Raw genomic sequence first — 12,071 nt, 5'->3', positions numbered from 1 at the left:
TGCAGAGGGAAATGATATTTGTCAAATGGCTATTCCTAGACCACAAATTTGCAGAATTGCAGAAGAGTAAGTTATAAAGCATTGTACTGAATTATAAACCATTTAACAGTTTCTGTTTCATGAAGGCCCAAAACACACTTCAGGCTGCATTGGGGGCATGGAGTTTACATGGCGCATGCCCTGAATGTGGCTAGAAGCCATGCCCAGCCCGAAGAACCAGGTCAGGAGTGGATATAATCCACTCCTTACAGTGGCCCAGTTCAAAACTGCAGCTGCAGGCCAGATTGGGACCAGACCCGTGTGGTCACCACAGCCCCATCTTGAACGGTGTCAGTGCGGTCCTAGCAGAGTCCATTAGGTCCATCTGACTCGAGCCTTAGTGTTAATTAAAGAACACTAAATTCTTTAAATTAACAACTAAATGTAAAGTTCTTAGAGGGGAAATCAAGGCAGACGTGTTTATTGATATATAGCAACCTTTCATTGCTTTTGTAAGCAGTCCATCTGATAGCCTGAGACCACTGGGGTTTCAGCATAAATATTATATTTATTTGTTACAGGATCTTTGATACTTTACAGTTTGGAAAATGTAGATTCAGGATTAGTCACTGGAAAGGGAGGAAAGAAAAATATATTTATACTATGGTGGAAACCGATTCTGTCCTTGAGAAGGTTCATTCTGAATGTAATCTTTTATGACATTTGGTGATGTAACGGTACTTATAATTTTGCCTTGGCATTATGTGTTGGTATTTGAAATAAACTAATACAAAATATTATGGGAAAATTGTTGGTATGATGGCTACAGATGAAGCAATAGAATGGAGGTGGCCGGATGATGAATGTGGATCATACAATGGCAAAAGCAGAAGAATTTGAACATTCAAGATTTTCCAAGCAAGAGCCTAATGCTATCTCATCCAAGGTTTTACAGGTGCCTCCAGACTCATTTGAGATTCCTGTTCTTGAGGAAGAAAACTGGTAAATAGCACAGAACACCAGTCCTACCGTTCATTATTCCTCCTACAAAGTATGGGAAATGGAGAGACCTGATAAAGCCATGAAGGTGTATAAAATTCTACATAGTGTAGAGAAAGTGGATAGGGAGAGGGTTTTCTCCTTGTCTTGTAATACCAGAAACTGGTGTTATCCAACAAAGCCAAACAGTGGGAGATTCAGGACAAATGAAAAAAAAAAATCTTCACATAGCATACAGTTAGAATATGAAATCCTTGGATGGCTTTAAATGGTGATTAAATGAATTTATGGAACATAAGGCTACCAATAGCTGCAAGTCATTATGGCTATGTACTATATTCAGCATTAGAAGCATTATGCCGCTGTATGTCAGTTGCTTGGAAACATAAACTGGGTGCATTATTGTGCCCATGTTCTGCATATGGATGTCCCAGCTTGGCAAATGTGGTAACAGAACCCTAGACTACATGGGCCTTTGATTAGATCCAGCACAGTTCTTTTTATGTTCTTAAATTTAACCTCTGATAGTTAAATTCCTACAGTGTGGGGTTTGTGAGCATATGTTTGTGTGTGAAACTGTAATAATATCTCTGCAGGATTTTTTGTGCAGTTTTGTGCAAGTTACATGATGCAGGTTCTAGGAGAATCTTCCCTATAGATGGCTTCATAGCTTAAAAAGCAAAGCCACAGATAATTTCACAAACCAAAAAGCAACATAATATTTTTGAAAGGCCCAAATTAGCAGCACCAGGTCTCCAAGACTGAGGGACAAGATGAACCAAGAAAGGAACTGGTAGCAGCAACCTAAATCCAGGGAGGGATATTCATTAATGGAACTGTCAATGGAATTGGGAGGGGGGGGGCCTCACAACTGTAGTACACCTGTTTGGAGTAAACATCTGGAGTTAGTTTCCAGACATTGTCAAAGGCTATAGGAGAGAGAGGATGGGAAGAAATGTCATATTGGTGCCAGCACAATGCTGGATCTAGGGCTGTATCCACATTGCGTAATTATAGTATATTGATTCCATTTTAACTGCTATGACTTTATTCTGTGGAATGCTGGGATTTGTAGTTTGATGTGGTCCTTAGACTTCTCTGCCAAAGAGCTCTAATGTTGCAATTCAGGGGAGTGGCCTGGAGAATTGTACAAATCCTAGGATTCTGTGGGATGCAGCCACAGCACTTCAATTACATCCCCAATACTACCAGTTTTCTACTTTTTTACAGAACTCTCCAATGTATTTTAAGTTTTCTTTTATAACTGCATAGCAGTGGTACAATTAGGTAACTTCAGAACAGGGGTGAGCACATGCACATAAACAAACAAACAAACAAACAAGCTTCATTTATATACCGCTTCATACCACCTAAACAGTGTCTAAGCGGTTTACAACTGTAAGCTAATTTGCCCCTAACAATCTGGGTACTCATTTACTGACCTCGGAAGGATTGCATGTCCCCCTTCTGATCCCAATCAATACTGGGAGAGCCAAATTATAATGGCATGGTCTTCCTAACCCAGTTTAGATGGAAATGATTGCTATATTTGTGAAACACAGAAGGAATTTTTTCTTCCCATCATTCCATGCTTCACAATTTCTTCCACATTCCTGCTATATGTGGTGTGAGCAGGTGGAGTGGGGGAGGAATGATGGTCAACTCTGGCCGAAAACAAAAACAAAAAATCTCTGAGCATGTTCAGTTTTGCATTTTGTAGCCCAAACCAAGGATAAAATGAAATTTTCTTCTGCCTTGATGCAAAATACATCTATTTATGAATAAGTACTATTTTCTTACAGAAAATTATAATATATATTTTAACTGAAAAGTACTATAATGACCATATGTATCCATATAGACAGCCAATTGGCCACTTCTGAATACAAAATGTTATTAACAGCAAGAAACTAGTGCTGGTTGGGTTCCATGTCAGTGGGTAGTGAAACCATTTAATTTAGAACGTTTAAAGGAGCTCTCCAAATGCTGAAAGCTATTGCAGTGATAGGATTTAACACTATCCTTTAAAGCAGTGGTTCCCAACCTTCCTAATGCCGCGACCCTTTAATACAGTTGCTCATGTTGTGGTGACCGAAACCCATGAAATTATTTTTGTTGCTACTTCATAACTATAATTAAATAGGTGTTTTCCAATGGTCTTAGGCGACCCCCTTGAAAGGGTCATTCGACCCCCAAAGGGGTCCTTACCCACAGGTTGGGAACCACTGCTTTAAAGTCTCAGCTAGACCCCAGAATATCCCATGTTCCACTGACATGGAAAATACCTGCTGTCCATGGGAGGGGGAAATGGCTGTCATGGTGACCAGCATCAAATCTGGAGGGCCTTGCCATGCACGTGTAGTTTGCTCATGCCCCTGCCATCTACTATTCTCTGGATTGACATATGGAAGTCTCCTGGGCTGCAGGACCTGAGCTTCGGTCCCAAGCATCAGACCACTTGCACCACTACAATGAAGTTCAGATGGTACTTTCTCCAAGCATGTGTTTTTTAAAAGCTGAAGGTTGCATTCTGTACTGAGTACAGAGCAAGAGTGGGTCCTCCAGGTTTTGGACTTTAGCTCCCACCAACCCTCCCCACTGGCTGTTCTGGATGGGGTTGACAGAAGTTGTAGTTCAGCAACATCTGGAGGGCCACCTGTTTTCCAAGAGATATGGACCATACAGGTCAATGTTCCATAACTGTAGCCATAAAGATTCCCAAATACACACACACACACACACACAGAGGGAGGGAGAAGGAGAGAGAGACAGAAAGAGAGAGAGAGAGAGAGTCCTTGGTATCTGCTAGCGTTGTTGGTGCCAGAACTCCCTGTGAATACCAAAATCAATGGATGCTCCAGTCCCATTAAATACAAGGGAGTCGTGAAATGGTGTCCATTAAACAAAATAGCAAAATCAAGGTTTCTTTTTTGGAATTCATATCTTTTTGGAATATTTTCAAATGGTGGAAGGTTGAACCTGTTAATAAAGAATCCATGGATGTAGAGGGGTGAACATATCATGAGGTTATAACTGACATTGTCAATGTCACTGACAATGTCAATATAACTGACATTGAGGATCAAATGGAATAAACAGTGTTGGGGTGATTCAGTGAGAAAAGGAGGGAGATGGGGGCGGGGAAGAGAAGGAGAAGAGGGGAGAAAGATTTTTGCAGAATTTACTTATTCACCTTACCTACCTCCCCTCAAATCTGCTGATGCTGCTAAGTAGGCAAAATTGTCCAGGCTTATCACATCAATGATAGGACTCACCACTCGAGTATAATCCTGAAAAAAGAGAAAAAAAGAAAGGAAATTAGAATTTTGCCTAGAGGGAGAGATTAAGCTTCAGGAAATCAGAGACCATGAGATTTATGTACATGGTAGAATGAGAAGAACATTTGCATACTGCATTGTATCCCTTTGTTATCTCCAGGTTTTTTTGTTTTTGTTTTGTTTTTGCTGGTACCAAGAAAGAATCTCTGGCTTTTGAATATAAGATAGTAGTACCCCTTATTTTTGTGGTAGCAACACTTCCACATTTAGAAAAAGGGAGAGATGTCTAATGCAATGGCTAAAGCTAGATGCCTATTCTTGATTTCTAAACATAAATATAGTTTGAAAGATTTATTGATCAGTCACTAAAAGATTGTGCAAGTGTACAATTAATTTTTGATTTCCTGAAGTAATCCTAGGAATAACTGGTGGTGGTTTAGCATTATAAAACTTTAGCATTAGCAACCTTAGCATGCCTATACTAACTGCTAGTTACATGTTTACAGACTTCTTCTTTGCTTTGCCATGTCTAATCTCTTCTATCATCACTCTAACCCTCAGCAATTTTCTCCTCTCTCTCTCTCTTCTCCATTAGACTATGCATTTGATTATCGGCAAGTATTTTAAGTAAAGTTAACTTAAAAAGTTAAAAGACAGTGTGTAGGATGTGGGTGGGACTGGCTGTTGTTCAGCTGTTGCCTTGCCAGTTTGATTGCTCCGCTTAAAGGACTTCTCATTTCCCAACAAAAAGTAGAAATTGCTACTTCTAAAGGAAGTTACTTCTGCTTTCTGTTCCATTAGGGAAATGTATAAAGTCTTCTAACTGGGAACTTGAGCAATAAGACTACTTATAAAGCAGGTGTGTGTATGTCTCTGTGTGTGCACCTTCAAGTTACCTGTCGTCAACTTCTAGTGACCCCCATGAACTTCACAGCGTTTTCTTAGGCAAAGAATAATCAGAGGTGGCTTTGCCAGTTTCTTCCTATGAAATAAAGCCTACAGCACTTGGTATTTGTTGGTGGTCTCCCATCCAACTATAAACCAAGGCTGACTCTGTTTAGTTTCCAAGATCATATGAAAACAGGCACCTCTAGAGTATTTAGGCCATTCTTAAGAAAGTGTATCTTGCCTAAGGTCACCAAGGCTGTGTCTGCACTGCAAAAACAATCCAGTTTGACACCACTTTAACTGCCATGGCTCAGTGCTAAGGAACTCTGGGAATTGAAGTTTGATGTAGCACCAGAACTCTCTGACAGAAAAGGCTAAATGACTCACAAAACTACAGTTTCCAGAATTCCATAACACTGACCCATGGCAGTTAAAGTAGTATCAAACTGGATTATTTCTGCAGTGTGGATATAGCCCTAGTGGGTTTTCATGGTTTGGGGTTTTAAAATTTAGTCTCCCAGAGTCTAGTCCAACACTTAAACTACTATATCATGCTAGCAGCAAGTAGTTTCTAGTCTGGTAAATGTAACTTTTAAATGGGTAAGGGATAGAATTCATCCCTTTTTGAGTAAAATTAAGGCTTTCATGTTGTCATATATCAAGTGTCACACTTCAGCTTTCCTCTGCTATGGAATCCAAATTATATAAAAAACAGAGTTTGGAAAAGTTACTTTTCCATGTTGGCTGGGGATTTTGAGAGCTGAAGCCCAAAAAAGCAATATTTCCAAGTTCTTGTTAGATCTTCAGCATATTGGGAATTCAGATGAATGAATTTGGTTGTACAATTTTGCACATCACGGATTTAAAAATAGAGATAGTAGGACAGGAACACATTAAAAGAATAAACAGCTTTAGAAGGGTGTACTGATGCAGACATGGTCCTTAAGGGAAACTCATAAAGAAACTCTGGGGGTTCAATGTCTTCATAGGGGCTAAGAAAAACAAAGGAGTGAGCAATAAGGTCATTTCCATCTAAGCTGGTTTAATGCCAACAGACATGGCAGATGTTTTGTGTTTAGCCAGTAAAAGTCTATGGGCCAGAGAAAACAGGCAGAGCACTGACAAGCTCCAAGAGATCTAAATGCCAACTAGCACTGTGCATCAAAAGAAGTGATTTCAGAAATGGTGGCTTTGTAAACTGTGTGTGAAGCAACTGTCCAAAATGAGGGAAGTTGTCTAGGATGCAGCTCTTATAACTGTTACCACCTCCCACACCACCTCCAAGACAAAAAGCTTGGGAATTATAGTTTTTCCAGGATGTTATGAATTTTGTTAGGGGTCTAAAGCTTTCCACACACAAGTGCATTTTGCAGAGGAGAAGGAATGACTGGTAAATATACTAAACCAAGCTGGGGGTGGATGATGATTTTAAAAACACATTAATTAAAATTTTGACTACAGCTCAAATCTTATCCAGCAACTGGATTCTAGGAGTTATTGTCCAAAAAAGGAATGTTTCCAAGACATTTATTTATTTATTTTTGATTCCATCTTCCTCTCAGAGAATGACCCAAGGCAGCTTACAGAAGGAAATATATTAATTGAAGAAGAGATACTTCCTATGAATCCACAATGGTTGACACTACTTAATCCATCCTCTCATCCACAATTTCAGTCTGTTATTTCTACTTAGTCTCCACTGACTTGAGAAACCTGGCTAATTTAAAATATCTCCAAAACAAAAGGCAGATTTGAACTTTATATATTCAAGCATGACAATCTGAAAAAAATATGTGTGAGTATATGAACCTGCTCATCCCACTGTCTGTTCAGAAAAAATATATTGGAACCAGATCTACGTCTGTATTGTTGGACTGCCCAGGTCCATCTTTATATATAGAGTAGCAGTCACAGAATTGCCACTGGTATTGCCAGCAGCACAATCTTATGAGCAAATATAATGCAGACATTTATGAGCTGCTGAGAAGGAGGATTTATTGAGCAGGGGATTTTTAAAGCCTCAGGATTTAAGGTTTCACCTTCTTCCTCCTCTTGGTTCTAAGATGAACATATATGTCATTTGCACCTATAGCAGTTTTTTTCAACCTGTCCCCTAGGATCTTCTTATAACTACCTGGGAACTGAGAAATGAAGAAGCACGCCACAAAGGCAGCAGGAAGATCAGCCTTCCCTATTCCACTGCTTTTTGTCACTGCAGACTTTTCATCTGCACTGTCGCATCCTCTCCCTGACCCCTTTGGCACATCCAGGACGAGAGCTGCCAACTCAGCAGTATTGTTTCTCTTCCTACCCCAGGGTTAATGCTTTTTATTCAAAATGAACTCCACACAGTACTTTATTCCACATCTCAGGAGATGAACTCCCATGCTGCGATATATTTTGGGGAATGTCACTCTAGCTATAGTTGAAAGACAGCATGGAAAAGTTACTTGGTTATGCTGGCTGGGGTGGAGCCAGCATAGCCTGATAGCTATAAGCTTTAAAAAGTAACTCTTCCGAGCTATGGGTGGGAATAGCAAAAGAGGGGCTTGCAAACACAGGAAAGAAACTAGCCTCCCTCATTCCTCTTTGAAGTGGTTTGCACCTTGTCCATCATTGCAAGTGTGTAAGAGGCTGGCTACTACTCTATGATTCTATGATTCTACTAGCCAATAGCAAGAAGGATGATGTGAAACAGGGGGCAGGCGTGAGAGAACATTTACTTACCTCTTTCACTCTCTGAAGCATCGGTTGCAGCCATTCACTGTTTACCTCACAATGGCTGTCAAGGAAGGTTAGAATATCAGCAGTTGCCATTTCCGCACCTCGAACTCGAGAGCGGATCAGCCCTGAAAAGTGGAATCAAGGAGTGGGGAGGGCAAGGGAGAGGGAAAATATGGTTGAAAAGCAAAGTAAAGAATTGTTTAAGGAGGAAGTAAAAGAACACTAATGCTTAGATCAAGAAAGAGCATCTTGCAATGTTGGAGTGCAACTCCCAATATCCTCAACAGGGCAGGGCTCAAGGCAGTTGCAGTCTCAAAATATCTGAAGGGCTACAAAATGAGCACCTCACCCATAGAACTGCACCAAACCATTTTACCAAGCCAGCTATCAAGGTGACTAATGGCACTTCAGATGACAGCTCTGAGCCCTATCCTTAGCAAAGGGATGCAGTAACCTGACATGAGATCCAAATAGTGATGATAGGCTGTGAAAACAAGAGCTGCCTAGACTCTTACAACAGTATTGTTCTGGTTCAGAGGACAGGGATGAGAAATGTAGTGATCAAAATGTGCATGTTAGCACTGCACGTTAGTCCAATTCAGAGTCATAGGTTTTAAAGAGGGATAGATCTGATATAACTGTGTAGTGCAGAGACACCCCAGTTTGCATAACTGATGGAAAAATCACGAGGCACACACACATAAGAAGAGTAGTCTTTCAAATATCCTGACCAGAAGCCTCTTAGGGATTGTATGTCAAAACCAGCACCTTGAATTAAGGTCAGAAGCAAACTAGTAGCCAGTTCAGTTGGTACAAGGTTACTGATACAGAACAGGTTATAATCTCAATCTTCAAATGGCTTTATTGCTGACCAACAAAATTTTTGTTTTATCTGGATTGAGCCTCATTTTATTCATCCCCATTCTATCCTTTGCTGCATCCTCACAATAAGTCAGGAATTCCTCTTTGGCATCAGTTGTAAAAGAGAGATGGAACTGGGTATCAGCAGCATAGTGATGACTCCCAGCACCCAAACTACAGGTAACCACCCCCAATAAATCTGTGTAGATCTTTAAAAAAAATAGGCAACAGTACTGAGCTATGTGGGAACCTACAGACTAATGCCCAATTAGCTAACAAAACCATCTGTCAGAACTACCTTCTGAGAATGTTCAACCCAAAAAGACCAGAACCACTGCAAAACATGTCCTCAAGATCCATCTATATAAGTGAAGAAGCCCAGAAGGAGACCATGAATGATGATATGTAGCAACAAACATCCCTTCCAGTTATCAGCACGGGTCACCTATCAGGGCAACCCATGGCTATTTCTGTTCCATAAGTTGAAATCCAGGCTGGAACCAATCTAGGTAATCACTTTCATCCAAGAAAGCCTGGAGTTGCCACTCTAAGACCTTACTTAGCAAAAGAATACTGTATTAGAAATTGGTGAATAGTTTTCTAAAGCAATCTGGTTAAAAAAATGCTCAAAAGCAGTCTTCCACCAGTTTTATAAAGAGCCTAGAAACATTTACAACCCCGACCCTTCACTACTGAACTGGCCAGGATTCTTCTGCCATCTCTAATCAACCAGGATAGACATGGGCAAACAAAAGTGCTTGAGTAGATTTACAGTCTTTGTAAGGGAGGAATGGGAGAATGTTAGACCTAGTTGGTTCTGTTTGTGGTGATCCCCTTAGCCTAGAACCTTACCCTCTTGCCCACATTCCCAGTGGGCACAAACCATCACTAGAGAGGGTGTGTGTCAAGTTTTAGAATGACTGCAACCAATCCAGCTCAACTCCTTTCCATCTCAACAAGCTGTGCCAGTTTTGTACTTGATTGGTTTACAATGGCTTGAAAAGGTGTATATGCACTAAAACTGAATTCAGTGCAAGACAGAATTGTTCTTGCTTTAAGAGAACACATTCATGGTTTGGGAATGTTCATACATCCAAGCCTTCTGGAGAGACAGATAAAGCTTTGGTGTCCTAACAAGGGATGGCCACTGAACTGCAGAGCAGCAACTCTGTCAGATCTTTCATTTTTAACAAATGGTTTTAGGAAAAGCCTTGGCAGCTCTATATCTCTCCTTCCCAGAAGTTTTAATTTGCACTGCCACTATGTCCCTGTTAAAGTAAATGATTCCTCCAGAGTCTGTCATGCTCACCTTCTCGACGATTGTTGCGTAGACACTTGACCTTTGGTATCTTGGTAAGGAGCTGGCAATCCTCAGCTAAAGAGAAGAGAAAACAGTTGGCACACATAGCTAGTTTGTTTGGCATAGACAGAAGACTGCAATTAATTCTTCCCATGTGTTTCAACAGAGGACAAAGCATTGCTTTCATTTAAGATATCAATCACTCTGTTAATTCCAAAACAAATAGCCTTAATCCCGTCACCTAAAAGTATCACCCAAAGAACTCTACCTGCCTTTCAGCTCCCTCCCCAACCCAAATGTTCAAGCCAACATTTTGCAGGCAAAGTGAGGCAAACCTAAGTGTTCCAATAATGCTGTGTCTTAATGAAGCTCAAGATCTCCTTCCCCTTCCCAAAATACTTGCAGGAAGGGGCAGTTTGAAGCACTCTGGGAGTTGACAGGAAAGGAACACTTAACTCTTCCTCTGCCAGACAATTCTCACCTGGATTCCCCTCTCTCCATCCCGCTATTATTTCTTTATTATTTTCTTTATTTGATTTTATTTATATGCTCCCTTTCTCCTAAATTGCACCCAGTGGCTCACAAAATATAATTTTAAAAAGGACAATTTTAAAAACAGAATTTAAAAAGTTGCATTAATATAACATGTTAAAAATATATAATATTAGAAATATAGTAAATTAAAAATATTAAACCATGAAAAACATACAAAAGCAAACACCCCAGTGAGAAGCTTCCCTGGGCATAGTTACATATTAAAAGCCTGCTTGAAATATTTTTGTCTGCAGGAGAAATGAGAAAAGAGAAGAGGCCTAGCCTCTCATGGGAGGGAGTTCTAGAGGGTGGGAGCAGCCACCAAGAAGGCTCTGCCTCGTGTCCTCACCAACCGAGCCTGTGATGATAGTGGGATCAAGAGAAAGCAGAGTTGTCGCAAGTTCATATGGGGAGATATGGTCTTTGGTCTGGACCTAAGCATAAGACACTCTGATTCCCCAAATCCCCAGCCAGCATGATCCATGGCAGAGAGATTCTGGGAGTGGTAGCAGGAAAAAAAGGTAATGTTTCCAAGAATGTTTGGAAGATAAACATGAACAACTGGTAGCAGTAAAAGCAACTGCATGAGGCTTTCTAGAGACTCTCTCTCTCTCTCTCTCTCTCTCTCTCACACAGAGTATCTTATGTAATGCAAATAATTTTTCTCTTAGGTTCCTTTTCAAGGGAGAAAGCTCACTGAGACTTGGCTGTATGCAGCTGCAGTCTTGTGCAAGTACTCAAGTCACTAAAGTATAACAACTTCTTACATGCCCCCCCCCCAAAATGTTTCACAAATTTATATTTGCTGGTTAATGTGCACACAGAGAAATCCATCTGAGTAAGAGAAACAGACTATTTCATCCCCAGCTACTTCTCCATTCCTCCCCATTTTTGCCCCAGCCAACTCTTGAGACTAAAAATAAGACTGGTTGTAGAGAAAAACAAGGGGAGAAAGGGAGATTAGCAAGAGAAAGTGTTTAAAGAATCCTTCACCTTCTGCATTTTCCCTTGCAAATGCCATCCCTGTTCCTCCATCAGCAATACAAGACAAATACAGAATTGTGAACCCTGCATTTGATTTTTAACATACTAATAAAATAATAATAAATCGTTTATTTATATTTCCCGCCTCTCCCTGCAGATCAAGGTGGGATCACATCAGTAAAAATACAGCACAATACATAGATGTTTTCTGTTGCCGCTCCAAAAATCTGGAATGACCTGCAGGAGGAGATCTGCCTTATAACATCTTTGGAGGCCTTTAAGAAGGCAATAAAAACAGATCTCTTCTGGCAGGCCTTCCCAAATTGACCTCCTCGGAATGTTCACTCTCCAGTTGGGAACTGTCATTTTTAATGGTATTTTAAGGTGGGAGGGAGATAGAGATTTGGATTTTATATGTTTTGCTATGTTTTTTTACTTGTGGCTTGTTGTGTTTATTTTTATTGTTCTTATGTTTGTTGTTACCCGCCTCGATCCAATACAGGGAGAGGCAGGATACAAATAAA

The 12,071-nt window shown here is 40.4% G+C and overlaps 1 protein-coding gene across 1 annotated transcript in view; it reads right to left on the bottom strand.

Annotated features, from left to right (window-relative positions):
* Positions 1–12,071, bottom strand: part of GALNT16 (polypeptide N-acetylgalactosaminyltransferase 16) — a 223,994-nt gene that overhangs the window by 44,442 nt on the left and 167,481 nt on the right. The window contains exons 5-7 of the mRNA XM_042446688.1: positions 10,039–10,104; positions 7,872–7,993; positions 4,181–4,268 (exon numbers count right to left, since the gene is read on the bottom strand). Of these exons, the coding sequence (XP_042302622.1) occupies positions 4,181–4,268; positions 7,872–7,993; positions 10,039–10,104 (276 nt within the window). The remainder of the gene's footprint in view (positions 1–4,180; positions 4,269–7,871; positions 7,994–10,038; positions 10,105–12,071) is intronic.

Source organism: Sceloporus undulatus, chromosome 1 (assembly GCF_019175285.1).
Source record: "Sceloporus undulatus isolate JIND9_A2432 ecotype Alabama chromosome 1, SceUnd_v1.1, whole genome shotgun sequence".
Lineage (NCBI taxonomy): Eukaryota > Metazoa > Chordata > Lepidosauria > Squamata > Phrynosomatidae > Sceloporus > Sceloporus undulatus.
This window is presented reverse-complemented; position numbering and strand designations above follow the sequence as displayed.